General features: G+C 42.9%; 2 protein-coding genes across 3 annotated transcripts; both read right to left on the reverse strand.

Annotated features, from left to right (window-relative positions):
• Positions 1 to 1406: 1406 nt before the first annotated feature.
• On the reverse strand, positions 1407 to 8848 carry kctd9b (potassium channel tetramerization domain containing 9b). 2 transcript variants are annotated; one of them, XR_011992330.1, is made up of 12 exons: positions 8688 to 8848; positions 6729 to 6850; positions 6598 to 6641; positions 6365 to 6464; positions 5953 to 6011; positions 5482 to 5610; positions 3900 to 3967; positions 3644 to 3739; positions 3100 to 3249; positions 2776 to 2888; positions 2464 to 2597; positions 1407 to 2289 (listed from the first exon to the last, which is right to left on the reverse strand). XR_011992330.1 is itself a non-coding variant. In XM_072714182.1 (12 exons), the coding sequence occupies exons 1-12, from the start codon at positions 8733 to 8735 to the stop codon at positions 2173 to 2175; spliced, it is 1173 nt and encodes a 390-aa protein (XP_072570283.1). In that variant the 5' UTR covers positions 8736 to 8848; the 3' UTR covers positions 1407 to 2172. The 2 variants fall into 2 exon arrangements, 1 of the variants encoding a protein (XP_072570283.1); XM_072714182.1 differs by having other exon boundaries at positions 2783 to 2888.
• A 266-nt stretch (positions 8849 to 9114) lies between these two features.
• actr1b (actin related protein 1B) lies at positions 9115 to 16547 on the reverse strand. The gene is made up of 11 exons (XM_023811612.2): positions 16334 to 16547; positions 15379 to 15443; positions 15215 to 15290; positions 14615 to 14740; positions 13766 to 13890; positions 12844 to 13060; positions 12203 to 12295; positions 11725 to 11899; positions 10979 to 11040; positions 10833 to 10873; positions 9115 to 10731 (listed from the first exon to the last, which is right to left on the reverse strand). Exons 1-11 carry the CDS (start codon positions 16379 to 16381, stop codon positions 10629 to 10631), a joined length of 1131 nt encoding a protein of 376 aa, XP_023667380.2. The 5' UTR covers positions 16382 to 16547; the 3' UTR covers positions 9115 to 10628.
• Positions 16548 to 17726: the final 1179 nt, after the last annotated feature.

Below are 17726 nucleotides of genomic sequence, written 5' to 3' on the forward strand. Positions count from 1 at the left end.
CGTATTGTGTACTTGGAAAAGGCTCACAGCAGGGGATCCTGTGGGGGTACTTCAGGAGTATGGGATGCCAGGCCTGCTGTTATGGGGCATTCAGTCCCTGTTTAACCAGACTGAGAGCTTGGTTCAAGTTACTGGCAGAAAGTCAATCTCATTCTTGGTGGGTGTTGGACTCTGCCAGGACTGCCGTTTTAATGGACAGTATTTAACAATCTGTGACTTCTGACGTACACTTGGGTGGTTTTTGAAGAGCCTGGGATGCAGATTAGCACGTCCAATTCTGAGGCCATGACTCACAACCGAAAAAGGCTGGATTGCCCCTTGCAGGTTAAGGATGAGTTACTTAAACTCTTCTGCTAGAGGCAGTATCTTGGGGTCTTGTTCACAAAAGGCAAGAATGGAACGGGAGTCTGACAGCGGAACTGGTGCAGAGTCAGCACCTATGTGGACATTGTAGTGGTCTGTCATGGTGAAAAGAGAGTCAAAAGGGGGAAGCTATTGATTTATCAGTCTATCTACATTCCTGTATAAAAAGAGTCAGGTGATTTGGGCATCAGTCTAGGACAGGGGTGTCAAACTGCAGTCCTGGGGGGCCGGAGCCCTGTGTAGCTTAGTTCTTTCCCTTTTCCACCACAAATGATTCAGCTCAACTGCTATGTGGTAATTAGCACAAGAAGTTGAATCAGGTGTGTTATACGAGGGGAAACCCAAAAATGTGCAGGGCTCCGGCCCCCCAGGACTGGAGTCTGACACCTGTGGCCTAGGGCATGCAGTGTCATAACCAAAACCAGAGCACAACTTAACTGATTTGAGAGCTTGAAATAGCAAATTGAAAGCATAAAAAATGATAATGCACACATTTAAGGAATTTTGTGAGGTGAACTTACTATTAAACTAAACTGTGCATGCAAATTTGTGCATCATGGGCATGAAATAACAAAATAAGCTGCCAGTCGCCCCTCCAGGGCTCGGTAAGTATAACTAACTACCGCGTAACGTCAGACATGCACATACTGACCCCACTGTGATTTTTCTGAGACCACATTGTACTGCTACCTAGATTGTTTCTGACTTACACGCAAGCTTCAGTTAGCTGGCAAAAAACTGCTTCACAGGCACAGTGGGGTGTACATAAAATCATTATAGCATACCAAATCTCCAACTTGTGAAAACTTAAGCACTAGCAAACAAAACAAAAAGTTCCTAAATTAGAAAAATCTTTATTAAAGCACACAGTGGGAGCAGGGTGGTGATGCAGTGTTTAGCACTATCGTCTCACACCACAGGGATGAGGGTTTGAGTCTCCACCCTGACCCCTGTGTGGGGAGTTTGCATGATCTCCCCCTGTCATTCCGGCGATTCCCCCAGGTTTGCTGGCTCCTCCCAGATAAGAACATCACAGACTGACATGTATCCTGAAAGTTTTTATTCTGTTATAACCATTACAGCATGCTGGACAATGGTTTCACTGATCCAATAAAAATTGTCAAAAACGCAAACATGCATTTCTTACAAAAGTAACACCATATCATGGTTGAAAGTCTAAACCTGCCTCCAGAGGAGCACGCCAGTGATGATTAGAACTGGCAGCCATGCCAGCAGTGCACAAGGCATGCATAATCAAGATGGATAATGCAGCAAAATCTTGGGCAGAGAGTCTCCACAGCTGGCACAGACAGGACATGCAAACTACAGTATGCGATAGTACTGACCATATTCTGAGTGCAGTGGTCACAGGGCTTTTGTAGCTACTCCAAAGAGAAACACTTTAGCTTGGAAACTATACATTGGTGTAAACATGACAACCACTTTCTGGTTCAATTACCAAACCTTTTGTATTTGGTGGAATGTCAAAGTACAATCCTTCAGCTGAGTACGGTGAGTGTAACAACCTAGTGTTTCCGATATGGGGAATGGGAGAATATTTCTATATCCCATCCTGAAAATTGTTATTCCAAAGTGCTCTTCCCAGGGGGGGGGGGGGGGGGGGGCAAGTCATGGCTGACAGGTATAAGAAATATTTCAGAAGAGGAGGAGGCTGTTCAGCCCATCTCACAAATAGCAACCCAGCTATGAAGGCTGTGAGACTCACAACCATACAACAGTCCATTTTGGCATACTGGTATGCTTACTGTATACTGGTCAGCATGGTTTGTTGGGGGAAGGCGCCGGAGGTTATCTGACACTCTGGGACATGTGCAGCGGAGTCAGCATCTCCTCGAAGATTGCACCTTTGACATTAGAGCCCCGCAGGTTTGCCTCTTGGAGATCACAGCCCGATAGGTCACAGTTCTACGGGAGAGGAGGAGGAGGACAGGATGAGCTGGGGGGGGGGGGGGGTACACAAGCTATAAAAGGTCCACAGACAAGCAGACCACGGTTCCAGAGCCTATATCCTAATTGAGGTTTTAAACCCTCTCCTGCACTCTGTTCTGTGATACGCAGAACCAGGGCTTCTACACTCACCTCCAAGTCTGTGCCAGCCAGGGTGGCTCCGCGCAGGTTGCAGTTCTTCAGCTTGGCGTTCTTCAGCGTGGCCACACGCAGGTTGATCCCAGTCATCTGGCTGCCCTCCATGTCCACACCCTTAAGATTGGCTCCTGGGAACACGGTATGGTCAAACTGGGGCACGGAGTCTGAACCAAATGTCCGCAGAAACAGTGTTTTGCAAATGATTTCGATTGATGGGCTGCCAAGTGCAGCGTAAAAACACTAAATGGTCATTAAATAGTAATCACAGGCATTTATTCTAGAAGAGGTGAAACGAGAGAAGCTCACCGTTTACCTTCTAGGTTGGCCTTCACGCCCGCAGGGTCCTCAAAGTTGCACCCTTTGAGTGAGGCTCCCTCTGCATTGGAACACAGCATCTTCACACCCTGCAAATTGGCATTCTAGAGGCACATCCATGCGCACGCACAGACACACACCCACACAAAGAACAATACTGTCAGGTTATTAGCAAGGGGTGTTCAGATCAATTTTGGTAACACTTTACTTGACAGGGCACAAATGCTTAGCAATATCTCAGCTACTTCTGAAGTACAAATTATGAACAAGTTATGAATATAGTCGCTACTTAAAAGATCAGTCACAATTCCTTACATCCAGGTTGGCACCGGACAGGTCCGCTCGCTCCAGGTTGGCACAGCAGAGGTTGGCATGCGTGAGATTGCAGCGGCTCAGGTTGGCCATCTTGAAGTTGATATAGCGAAGGTCGAGACGGGACAGGTCTGCACCACTGAAGTTCAGACCCTGGAAGGATTGAACATCTCCTCACAAAGGAAGGGAAACAGTATGTGCAGCTAGATCCAGAACAAACTAGGTCCTGTAACTATGGCGGACGGGGTACCATTACTACAGAAGATTAACCCTCATTACATCATTAACCTATCCTTAAGGTGGCAGAGTGCTTAAGCAAGTATCCCTTTGTTTCTTCATTGCCACTAATATCCAAAGTGGCTTACAGATTCCCCCACAAACAGCTGGATTGTACTGGAGAGATTCAAAACACGCTTCTAAAACATATGACAGCTGGGCCCCTCTTCAACAAACATCCCATTAAAGCACAGGCTAATAACAGTAAACGATGTTCCTGTTTTAATCAAGAGCTGTCCACAGCCAATGGAAGGCCTGCTGATGCTGGTACCTGACAACGCAGTTCTGCCTTGGTGGGTGTCGCTAGCAGGAATCGCACAAATTCCTTGCGAGAGATGGGGGAGTGGTCTTCTGGAGGCTGGGAATTCTGCACAAAGCGAGGTCTGAATTTAGAGTCACCCGCGTTCTTCCTCAGAGTCTCTCGCAGGCCTGTCTCTCGCAGGCCTGTCTCTCGCAGACCTGTCTCTCGCAGGCCTGTCTCACAAGTGGCAAAAGACACAAGGGTGTCTGAGATTTCAGCAGCTCACCTTTATCACCCCTTCCAGCTGTTCTGCCAGCTGCTCAATGCCAAAGAATCGGGCCTCCTCTAGAACCCCTGGAAACACCAGCAAGTCAGTCTGATTCAGCAAATGAGCAATTATTAGACATTCAACACCACAGATCAGATAAGGACAATACTAAGTCAGACACACTGGGTACACACAGCTGTTCCTGTGTGCGAGCTTGTTAGTCTTCATGCACATACATGTGTACATATCAGCCATGTTGTGTTCAAGTCCACCTTAATCGCATTGAAGGTAAGATCCTATCTTTAACAATGAAGTCAAAGTTGGGGTGGCGACCAAATCCAATACTGGAGCTGGGCATCTGAGTGCAGAAAATTCACCATGAATCTGAATTAAAAAACAATAAACTGAAAAGTGAGAAGTGGAACCACTTGGAAGACATGAGTCCCGCTGCATCTGCTGTAAAGCTAACAGAGCTTTCTACACAAGGAAGATCATGGCCACAGTCAAACATGGTGGAGGTAATGTGAAGGTATGGGGATGTTTTGGCTGTGGTGTGGGAGCGACTGAGCTCAGCTGTCTACCATAAAGTACTGATGGAAACATGTCTGGTACGTGACCTGAAGCTCAAACACAACTGGGCTATGCAGCACAACCATGATCCAGAGCACAAGAGCAAGTCCACCTCTGAATGGCTGGGGAAAGAAAAACTAAATTATGGTTTTGGAGTGGCCTAGTCAAATTCCTCACTTGAACCACAATGAGATGCTGTGGCAGGACCTTAAGCGGACAGTTCATAGTCAAACCCTCCAGCGTGGCTGAAACAAAACAATTCCGTAGAGTGGGCCAAAATGTCTCCACAGTGCTGTCAGACTAATCTCCACATTTAAAAAGCTGCAGGTTGTTTACTCAGGATGTCCTGAATTACACTATATTTGTTTGGAGATCGGTTACAAAGATCAGAAATCACCCGAGTTTGTGAAAGAACAAGTCCATTCAAATGTGAACTGGACACCGGACTCGAGTACCGGAACAGGCACCACACCGCCTGGCGCAGGCTCGGCCTTTTTAACTCTGCTGCTGAGTTAACTACTGCAACTCACTACTCCCTGGTATCACTGATAAACCTCTCCAGAATCTCCAGATAGTCAAGAACTCTGCCGTCTCACCCACACTCACTCCTACCAACACATCACTTTCATACTTCAGAGCCTGCACTGGCTCCCTATAAAAGAACTCATCCATTTTAAAACACTTCTCCTGGCATTCAAAGCTCTTAATAACCAAGCCCCATCATACCTTTCTGAACTGCTTCTCCCCTACCAGCCTCCCTGCACTCTTAGATCCTCTTCTGACTCTCTCCTCATTCCCCCTTCCAAACTCCAAGGCTATGATGACCGTGCATTTCCATGTTTAGCTCCCCAGCATTGGAACCCCCTCCCTACTTAACATATGGGTTAAATGCAGAGGACACATTTCCCTGTGGTGCGCTGTGGTGTGTGGTGTGTCTATGTTTCTCAGTCTCCTCACTGATCATTCCCAAATTCGTTAGCATCCTGCTTGGTTCATGGCCATGTGAGTCAGTGCCCTGGTTGATTCCTACCTAGCAGGTTGATGCCCTCATTGACTATCAGCTGTCCATGACGCAAGTAGTTTAGGATGGGCTCAAAGTAGTCAGGACTACGGTCGATCAAGTAGGCTCCGCGCTCATCACGTTTGTTACCCCACACGTCTAAGGGTGAGAGAGAGTGAATCAAAATCAGAGACAGACAGACAAACAAGGAAACAGTCCAGCTGAGGTGGGAGAGGTCAGCTCCATGTCTGCACTTCTCAACACAGCAGACTTCTGAATACAGCATCACACCCCACCGATAATATAAATAGTGAAATGACAACAAAATAATATATAATTCTCAAAAAAGCACCGGCTGAAAGGCTTGCAAATAGAGCAGCCCCTGGCTGACAGGATATGGACGAGGCGGGCGCTGAGGCGGGCGCTGAGGCGGGCGCTGAGGCGGGCGCTGAGGCGGGCGCTGAGGCGGGCGCTGAGGCGGGCGCTGAGGCGGGCACTAACCTTTGTCCCTGAACATGTGTGCCAGCATGCTCTCTGGCTCCTTGCTTACCAGTGTGCTCCTGAAAAAAAATCTTCTTAATGGAGGCTGTCCATGTTTAGCTCATTACAACTGATACAGAGGGAAATGATACGCAGAAAAACACAACCTAGTGTATAACTAATGTAAATAACTATACAGTACTACCCTAATACTAGTACACTAACTATACAGTATGTCACTAATGTAAATAACTATACAGTACTACCCTAATACTAGTACACTAACTATACAGTACGTCACTAATGTAAATAACTATACAGTACTACCCTAATACTAGTACACTAACTATACAGTACGTCACTAATGTAAATAACTATACAGTAACTATATAGTACTACAAAGCCAGCATCCCCTGTGTTGCATATTGGTTACCTTGTGGTGGTAAAACAGCGACCGCCCACATTCAGAGTTAACCAATCAGTGTGAGCCCGGAAGCAGTGATCATCAGGGTCTCCATTTTCACATTGTGGCTCTGGGTCACACCATGGAGGTCAGGGGAATAAATAGGGGGGGGGCAAACACATATGCCTTTAAATAATATCACATAGTACAGGTCACTAAGATTATAAAAGGTAAAACAGTAATTTGACTGTCTAATTACCCACCAACAAAGGAGTCTCCCTCAGACACATACAGCACATCATCATCCCTGCAGGGAGTGAGCACAGTAAGTATTAAACCTGAAGAGCAGTGTGGAATTAGTCCTCTGATAGTATGGCTTTATTCGACCTCCTACCTGATGAGGGTGATGTCATCAATGAGACCCCCTTTCCCATTGTATACGTTGGAGGCTCTGATTCCCAGTTTGGCACTGGCAACTGACAGCAGGTCAACTAGTGTCCCATACACTGCCACCACCTAGCAGCGCAGATACCAAATATTAAGAGTCTTAAATGTGAGCTAAAGCAGGCAGCAAGCCAACAGCCGGTCTCATTACATTATGTCACTCCGATCTGCTTGTGATAACACAGCCAGTCCCACAAAAACAAACGTTACCAGTTGAAAGTCTGGTCATACCTAGTCAAAGAAGGGATTTATTTTAACTGTTTTCTACCTTTTATGGTCTCTCCCAGTAAAAATGCTTATAATTACTATTTATTTTATTGCTGTTTCATTGGCACAACCAACTGCACTTCATCAGTACTGGGTTTGTACTTGTTGAAGTCCCGTCTTTTTTTTTTTTGCACCGTTCTATTATGTTTGGACACATTGCACACTGCACTTCATCAGTACTGGGTTTACCGCACTGCTTGTACTTGTTGATGTCCTGTCTTTTTTTTTGCACCGTTCTGTTGTTTGGACATATTGCACACTGCACTCTACGTTTTTAGGTTACATGTTCATCTTCTGTTAATTTATGTAGCACCTTAGTCAAAAAAGAAACACTTCTGTTTTTAACTGTGTACTGTAGTAACTGTGTATGATTAAAATTACATTATAGACCGACTTGACTTTAACAATTAAGGCGAAATAAGTGGAATTTTACAGTAACCAAAAAAAGTGTTGAACAAATCAAAACTATCCTAGATTTTTAAAATAGACGCCTCTAGCCTATATGACAGCTTTGCAAACTCTTGGCATTCCCTCAGCCAGATTCATGAGGGTTCATTAGGGAAATTTAGCATGGACAGTACTTCCATGCACTAAAGTGGTAGTGCAGCAGATGCAAACACTTGTAAACATTACACAAACGTGTAACGTTTGTGTAATGTGTAACACAGATGTAACAATTGAGTAAAGTTCTTTTTCTAATTCAATCTTGCTGGTTTGAAACAAAATTCACACATGGGCATTGACTTAACCATTTCCATTCATCTTAAGAAAATAAGCATTTAAACACAGGCTTTTTGCTTAAAAATACTATTATAAGATAGAAACCTTTAATCACGTGTGCCCAAACTGGTAGTACCCTTTGTGAAAACTTTTACCATGTCATCAGACACAGCTGACAAGCACTTCCTCCTGCTGTTGACAGGCTGTTGTGTAGCTACTAGCAGCACTTACGGATGGACGTTTTCATGTCGCTTCCCGCTGAACCTCAAGTGTATGTGTACGTGAAAAAACGTTGATTTAAAAAGGATCAGTTTTAATACTGAGCTCAGTTTTGGGAGGGTGTGAAACTGTAAAACTGCACACTAAGCAATGATTAGCAATCTAAACCCGTAGCTTTAAAACCATTTAATATTTTAAAAGAAATTTTCAAAGGAAACAGAGTTAACATATTTCACAACTCAAGCATGTCTGATTATCCTATACACCTGCAGAGCCATTTCGACCGGAATATTTTTGTATACTATGCCTAAGGTTAAGCACCATGTGTCCGATACAATTATTACCTTTAAAAGGCGACAGAGTTAAATATAATTTTTACATTAGGCTACACATCCACCTGGCTTTCTAATCACCTCAGAACATATTCGCTGTTAACGTACACTCAAACTTTTCCCCCTCAAGAAGACGGACAATACCGTTCACAACTTTAATAACATCACGACTAATCAATTAAAAATACTAACTATAGCAAATCGCGAGCAAGCCGCATATTGGCAGCTTACTGACCGACTAGCCGGTTCCTTTCGGTTAATTTAAACACGGAACCTGACTAGGTCACCATAGGTAAAACACCTGCCTTTTTAAAACTGAAATGCACATTTATTTTATACTATGTCCGTTTCGCTAACCGAGTTTTACGCACCTTGCCGTTTTTAGAGGTCCCGTTCACAAATAGCGTAACTCTCCTCATAGTAAAAAAAAACAATGGAATGCCTTAATTTGTAATATTCGTATATTTAAACGCCAATAGACAAGTTCAACCACGGAACCTTTTTTAAAGAGACAAACTAACTCGCTGTGTTATTGCAGCAGAAACATCCAATAGAAAGTTAAGGATCGAACAGTAGCCAATCAGAAAAGGCAGAGATGATATCAAGATAGATAGACGCGTACAACGCTACGAAATGTAGCAGAAGTATGATCAACATACACTATACTTCTCCATAGGTTAAATCAATTTTTATTTGAAGTCACCAAGCCTAAAAGTAAAATGGCTTTAATGTTGTGCATTTTTCAAGTTTACATATGCATGTTAATATCATAAGCAGGTCAAAAGAATTACACTCACAGACAGCAATCATTAATTTATTATAATGAATTGACAAAATTAAAAGTACAAGCAACACTTGAACAGTATTTTACATTTTAGTCCTCTGTTGCGCAACTTAATTTCCATGACTTCATGAGGAGTCCATTGTGCACAAGGCTGATGAATGTTTCATCCTTATAAAATAATAATAAAAATAAAACAAACCTAAGAGTATTGGTCTTCCAATGCAGTTATACAGGGTGAAGATTACTCCAATCAAGGGTGAAAAACCGAAGGGGTGGGGGATGGCTTGGACCTAAACTCGCAGCACTCGGAGAGGGCAAAAACTTTCACTTGTGTCTTTGGGTCCACCTTACTTTCAGCATACTGTCGCCTTTTATCTGGTTCTGCTTCTTATGCTGACATCAGCAATTTTACTAACCCAAAACTGTCTTGAGCAGCATCCTACAATACAGGTAAACAGATCACACCTTAAAAACACTTGAGGATCCCCAGATCCTTATTAAATTGCTCCCCTCTCTACCTAATTACAGGTGTTCAGTCAGGCAAACCACCACATATGTTATACTATGTGAAACTGCACAGGGCGATACAACCTCAGGACTAAATCTGAATAAAAAACAAAACCAGAGGCCCATTCTAGGCAGCCGTGCTTAAGACTTACCCAAAATAACCATGTTTCACCCTCAGTGGAACCTTAACAGATAGAGAGTTTACCCTCCTGTCATTTCTCCCCCAACGACATCAAAGTGGGACTGACAAATCTTAGAAAAGACTAATGACAATCTGACACTCTGTGTAGTGTCCAAGAGACACAGGTGAGATACAATGGCTTACATGCCATTTAGAAACCATATTTACATGTATAATTTCAATACAAGCTTAACTAAATTAACAGCATCTTAAACCCACAGACATTGCCTTAAAATATGCAGTCAGTATCAATTGTTTGGTTATATGGAGTTATGGAATATAACCCTCAGTAAACAGTAGGGGACAATTTTTTCACCAAACAAATATTAATGCACCTTAAACAAGCTGCCCTTCACTAAAATTGAGCAAAGTGGAGAAATAAACCGAAAAAAAACCTCACTAGAAAGGGATCATTCTAAAGGGAGCCTGATAATTCAGCAGAGTAAATCACTGACATCTGCCGTCATTTCAATACTGGATATGATTGTGTCATTGGGCCTATTAACGGACTTAATAAATACTTGCATCTAGAGTACAGCCTTACCCTAAATGTAACGATAGAAACGAAAAAGTCCACGGTTGTAAGACATGCACCTGAAAGCTGTATTTTTCTTTGTGTTTCTCTTGAGAGTGGGGATGCACACCTGTCTGACTGCTGCCCTAGACCCTTTGCCACTTCTGTGGCTGTAGCCCCCCAACAAAGGGAGTGGGGAGCAACAGAAGGCATGCCAAGCCTGCGGGAGTTCAGGGCTGGGCTCTCCTGCTTTAGAGAACCATGAGTATGCAAGAAAATAGTAGCCAAGGGTGAAGCAGAGGAAACGAGGCGAGGCAGAGGCCCCATTAAAAGGTCTTTCTGTGAATGGCCCTGGCACGGTCCTCCTCGTATTCCTTCTTGGAGACCCACATCTTCTTAAAGGTGTCCAACGAAGCCAAGATGGACCCCCTGTTTGGAGCCATAAAGACACAGACGGCGTTATGGTCACCCTAATCAGATGAACACACTCGATACACAGGCTGTGGCAGAACGGCGATCCAGATCCTCACCCAATCCACGTGGAGTACAACCGTTCCTGTGGTGCAGAGATCTGGGGTAGACACAGATACAGTGATGAGAATCCCTGACTGCTAGCAGAAGTTTCTTCTCTTTGGTCTGTTTAATACTGTTCGCCAAGCTGCAGCCGCTGCCGTACCTTTATTTTTACATCCTTCGGAGCCAGTTTCTTCACCTCACTCAGCAACCGATCCCCAAAGCCTGCAAGAAAACAGGCAAAAGGTCAGAGGCTTCAGGACTGACAGAACCTCACTTATTAATACTAAATATTCTCCCAAATAAACAACCAAGAATAACAAGTAAAGCATAATAATGTAATTTGGCACCACTACTCCATGCCAACATATGTTTACGTGGAAATCGGGAAAAAAATGTAGTGACACTCATATTACTTTAAAGCTGTGCTATTGTTTTTTTTATTTATGTGACTGTGAAACTGGTTTGTACTGGAGATTGTCTGTTACCTGTTTCTTCTTTTTCTTCAAAATATTTAGCACGACTAGGCCTGGGATATAACCTGAAGCCTTCCTTGAGTTTTACAACACGTGAAAGAGGAATTCCAGGTGCTTATATGGCAGTGCTTATGCTCATTGGCTGCTAGTGAGACCAGTTGGTCTCTGGTATTGGCAGGGTACTCCCTGGCCTAGGTGAGCGATATTGACCAATTCTCTTTTGTCAGTCTTATCAGAGGCTCACCAAAGTGCACATTTGTGTTGGATTGCCCTGTTGAATGTTAGAACCATTAGAATCATTGTATTGTCCTGCAGAAATTTAAAGAACTTATTTCCATAAATAACATAAAGGCAATAAGGAGCACAATAAGGGAAGAGAAGAAGCAGGGCAGCTTGGCAAGACAATGAGTGAGACTGGAGGAATGCTTTCCACCTTTGAGTAGTGTGGATCCACCAGAGAGGACGATATTGGAGAACAGTGTGCGCCGGAGGTCCAAGTCGGATTTCTGGATGGCGAAGGCCAGCACCTCGTGGATGCCCTCGCTCTCATCCCCAATCAGGTCTGGCCGGAACAGCAGCTCCGGGGCCCTGAACCGTGCAGGTCCAATCTGGGATCAGAAGAGGCAGCATCAGTATTCTGGGCTCCAACAGGACCTCACATTATTGGGGAAGACCTCAAAAAATCATTAATGTTCCACAAAAAAGGATCCTAAACATGCCAAGACACACTGATTGTAATGGAACTTTAGCAAATGAAACAACTGTTATGTAACTGGTGCTGCATCTGTGAGAAATGTAATGCAACATCCATCCAACTAGAATAAGGGATCAGCTGAGAATGTTAATAATTCATGTCATGTGTCACATTCATTAAATATCATTCTGGGGGGGGGTGCATTCCAAACACTGACATCTAGTGCACTGCCGTCAGGAAGGGTGTACTGGGCCTTCTCTGTCTCAAGAGTCTCGTCTTTCTGTGGATTCAGTGACAGGTAGCACGCCCTCTGCAGGAAAGACAGGCAGTGACATGTCATTGATTATCACAGCAACATCTAAAAAGTTATTCTTTATCAGAGGTTTTGATGCTGAAACCCATGGAACCTGTGGGAAAGTGAAATATTCCTTAAAAACTCGGTCTGTGCACACTAATCTTCTGTCTGTGCACACTAATCTTCTGTCTGTGCACACTAATCTTCTGTCTGTGCACACTAATCGTCAACAACATTCAGTTGCAACATTGGTTGCAAAAAGCAACATTTGGTTGCTTGCATTTAATAATCCAAAGGAACGACAAATACAATAGTAGACTACACTCAGGGGTGTCATCCCCTTCATAAAAGTGGCCATTATACATAATAAACAAACTTGTCTTTAAAATAAATGCAAACATTGAAAACTAATAATGGCTTCATATTAGCCAACATTTAAAAATAAGTCATTTCTGGTGGTCTTTAAAAAAAACACAAAGTGGAGAAACCTGCAAGTTGCACTAATGTGTCTCAAATAAAGAAAATCATCAAGAAGGGCAGTGTGCAGTGACATTATTGCATACCTCCTTAATGGTGCGCACCACCTCAAACTCTGCTGAGGTGTGGAAGTCGTAGCCCTCCTTGCGCAGCAGAAGGCGGAGGTAGCGGGAGACGTCTCGGCCAGCGATGTCCACACGCATGATGGAGTGCGGGATGGCAAAGCCCTCATAGATGGGCACAGCGTGGGTAACCCCGTCTCCTGCATCCAGCACCACGCCCGTTGTTCGGCCCGTGGCGTACCTTCAGGGAGGGGTCTAGTCATTCCCATTGCCTGACGTCTTGCCTCCTGCCTCTTGTACGATCCCCCCTCAATCTCTCCCACAAGCCTGCAGACGAGTCATTCTCAACCACAAGCCTGGGTGAGAAATTCTTACCTGCATACTGTTAGTCTTTTCTCTATATGTTCCGGGCAAGATACCAGCCGTAACAAAGCCTAATTACTAATGGGGTAATGCTACACAAAATTCACGGGTCAGTGCAATTTCAATACAGCATGTTTTGAAAATCATCACCATTATTATTATTATTATTATTATTACTATTACAATTTTCATTATTAAAACTGAAAACACAATTAGGAACATCGATAAACCCGTCTCTTGTAGTATCTGAAGAACAAATCTCTTAGGTTTTTGTTAATTGTGTTTGTTTGCAGTTTTAATAATAATATCTAAACAAATTATTTTCCCTGCTGTACTGAAATTTCACCAAATTGTGACGCTATTATCGAGATTTATACCAAAACGTGATTTTTTTTGTATGCCCTTAATCTATACAACCTGTCGTGTTTTGGATCTTCTTAGTAACTGATTCACAGCTGCTAATGTTATTGTTCTGCAATTCCCAATCCTGGGACCAAAACTTGGAATATACATGAATATACTATTCGTATGCATATAAACTAAGCACTAGATGCCCAGCACATAAGCAGACATTTACACTCACAGGCTGAGAACGGCCTGCATGGAGATAAAGAGGGCCGGCACGTTGAAGGTCTCGAAAAACACCTCAGCTGCCCGCTCCCGGTTCTTGCTGGGGTTCAAGGGAGCTTCGGTGAGAAGCACAGGATGCTGGAGAGGAAAAAAAAACGAAAAATGACTGTCAAACCACAACAAACAAACAGCTGTAAGCAAATGCTCGCTTTCAAACAACATTCATGGTAGTCATACAAAGTAAAACATTTTGCTTACTTAAACATCCTTTAGCAATCTAACAATGCATAGACTTTCTGAACATCCAGCTAAATAAAGTCAGCTATGGAAGGATTTTCTCTTTGGGGGGAAAAACACATATACCTGTATATCAGCTTTGATGATTATGTGTTAAATTTATTCACCACACTAATTGTCTCATTGTTTTTGATTGCATGTGTGCACATGTGCTGCGGATTTATGATATCACGTGTACTGGGTGTATGACATCATGTGCCCTGGGTGTTTAACATCATGTGCACTGGGTGTATGACATCATGTGCAGTGGATTGATGATATCACATGCACTGTGTGAATGACATCATGTGCAGTGGATTGATGACATCAAGTGCACTGGGTATATGACATCATGTGCAGTGGGTGTATGGCATCATGTACAGTGGATTGATGATATGTGCACTGGGTGTATGACATCATGTGCAGTGGATTGATGATATCATGTGCACTGGGTATATGACATCATGTGCAGTGGATTGATGATATCACATGCACTGTGTGAATGACATCATGTGCAGTGGATTGATGATATCTAAATCATAGATGGATTATGAAGTGCATGGAGGTTCTGGTAGCAGAGGCACACCTCCTCAGAAAAGGTCTGCAGCTGCTCCTTGGAGTAGACGTACTGCCATATACGCTCCATATCGTTCCAGTCCTTCACGATGCCATGCTCCATGGGGTACCTCACTGACAGGAGCCCCCTGTGTTCCTGGGGGGAAGATGAGGTTGACTTAGTAGAAACAAATCTTAGTCTGGATGTGTAACTTCTGGAAACGCCCAACACTGTATGTACCATCCATATTTATTTATTTCCATATTTATCTGTGTCCTTTAACACTGAGTTATTACAATGTCATTTTTCCCCTTTTCTCTCTACATTTTGCACCGTTACCATTTTGGCACTTTTTACACAAATACTGCACATACTTGTCCGGTCTCATACTACTTTGTATATTGTGTATTCATATGTGTCTATACTTATTGTCCCTGTCTGTACATAATTTATTATATGTTGTCCTGCTAGCTGGAGTGCTGCTGAAGGATATTTCACTGCTCTTTGTCCAAAGACAATAAAAAAAAATTAATTCTTTTAACCGTGCGTTGCTGACCTTTCATCTTGATTTGTATTGTTGAATAAAAGAACAGCCATAACAAAGTGGGTGACAGCATTAAAACGTGATACCTCAGCTTTGGGCCCGATAAAGAGGTCCCCCTCGAGTGCGCCTGCCATCACACGCACATGCTTCGGCCGTCCCACACTGGAAGCACCAAACAGGACATATAAGCCATTACCTCATCATTCAAGACCCAGCCAAAGACCAGGGGAAAGAAATGGATGAGACTTACTAGTTTGGGAAGCAGTATTTTGGGATCTGGTCTCCGGCAAACCCTGCTTTGATCACTCCAGAGCCCTAAAAAGCAACATATTCAGTGAGAAGAAGCGGCATCAATGCAGTTTGAAGGTTTTCTTTTGTCAAACCCTATCAACACCTCTGTTGTTTGCATCCTGGTCATGAGACAATGCCTGAGGCTGGAGGGGATGCATCAGCAGCCTTTACTGAAGTACAAAGAGAACTTACAAATAAGCTGTGGATCAAGAACACTGTGCTCAAAGAAGATATAGGAGATACTCAGAGTACTGAGGGGAATGACCCACCCCTGAAATCTTTAACATTAATAGCATGAAATTGCAATACAGCTCAAGATTTAGAATTCATTTGTTTTAAAAGGGGGGGAGGTATTTATTTCGAGTATAGACAATATTTCCGTGCAGCCGAAAATGATCATATGTGGATTTAACAAACCTTGGCTAACAATGCATTTACTGTTGCAGTTCTCGCACCCGAGATAAATAATGATAAATAAGAGGTTTATTATAGAGCAATTGATGGGGTAATAACCCGTATTTCTTCAATAGTAATGACAATAATAGCAATGATGATAACCCAATAATTTGACTTGGCTAGCGTCATACCAGCATCCCTCTGATGGAAGCCTTAAGTTAAAATCCTACGTTGTTATGACACCGGAGTGCAAGCGGGCGGCTAGGCGGGGACTCCGTGTGAAAGCTGCCTAATGTCAGTACCGCTTTAACGGCAGCTGGGAGCGCAAGCGCACCGCCAGCGGGGAAGAAACGCGTATCGCAGTTATTGCTCCATAAGCTGCTGGCCAGAAAATGCGGACTTGTTTTAAAATAATTAGGGAATGGACGGCAATCAAGCGATAGCTATGCTAAGCTAAGAGAGGCTAACATCTATACAATGAGTGTTAAGGGTGTGGATGTGGAACATCCTATACTTACATTATCGATCACGACGGGCTGATTGGCTATGATGTCGTACGACTCCATGACCAGACGTCCGTGATATAAAACTTGGTACTGTATATTTTTCCCTGCAGGTAATCTATGTCTTTTTGGACATTTAAAACAAAAAAGCAGTGTCACTTTGAGCTCCGTCGGCAAGCGTAAGCGTCCACCTAACAGGCCCTTGGTGGGTTTGACTGCTTTGACGGACATCCCCAGCGACCAATCAAAAAGAGGTGGCAGCAAAACGAAGCAAGTCGCTAAATTCTAACCAATGAGATACCAAGAGAGGCCTGCGCAAGTTTAAAAGTCATGGTTGGGTGCGCGAAAAAAAAATATCATGAGGTCATTTCGTCCATAACGTTAATTTAGTTTATAATAAATAGTAAACAGTATAATTTGCGGGTTATATGATTTTTTTTCCTGAAAAAACACTGAGTAACAGCGAGACTATGCACTACTTATTTCGTAAATCCATGTGTAGGCTTACACGTAGAAAAGTAAAAACAAAAAAGCCGGTGTTCTGTCGACCCAAGTCAGTCTGGTGTCATGGAAGAGATGCTGTCCCGCTATATAAGCCACTCATGAACGGAGTTTTCAAAGGATAATTTTTAAACGTTTTTTTATTGGAGTAAAAGGGACAGTAATTTCCAGGATTTTACAATGCAGTATTGTTTAAATATACAATCCGAAGAACTCCAAACTTTTTGACACTTATAAGGGTTGATAAAAGTACAATTATGCAAAAACGTAATACTGTATAATATAATAATATAAACAATGAATTAGTTTACTGATTTTCTTCCTAATTTACCACTCACATAGATGTGGCATATGTCCATATAGGTCTACAGTTTTAATCAAGTAAAACTTATTTACTGTGTAGCGAAAGTATAATTGTAATCACCGTAGGGCAGATTAATTTTAAACTTGTAAATTAAAGACAGATCATGTAAAGGAAAATACAAATGCCTTAAAGTGATACAGATTTGAAACGCAACCATTAAAAAAAACAGGAGTTATATCATTTTAAGCACTAAAACTTTTAACAAGTTTTAGTTAAATCTTTGCTCAGCGGGTACGCTGAAGTCTTGCTATGTTCCTACTTGCACCACAACGCACGTTGTCTAAAGAACTATTATGTCTGGGTAAACAATATAAGGTTGATTCCATTTAAATTACATTCTGGTTTACAATAAAATTTAAAACACACTTCGTCTAGCATGTGTCAGAAAGGATTAGTGCACCTGTCTGAGTCATACACTGTGCACAACCCTTCTGTACTCTTTGGACTGTATGGGCACACCTATACCTGAGACAATTATAAAATCCGGTAGCCCTAGGGAATTTTCCAGGAACATTAATGGTTAAAAACGAAGCGGTTAGTGAC

The sequence above is a fragment of the Paramormyrops kingsleyae genome, chromosome 7 (genome assembly GCF_048594095.1).
Source record: "Paramormyrops kingsleyae isolate MSU_618 chromosome 7, PKINGS_0.4, whole genome shotgun sequence".
NCBI lineage: Eukaryota > Metazoa > Chordata > Actinopteri > Osteoglossiformes > Mormyridae > Paramormyrops > Paramormyrops kingsleyae.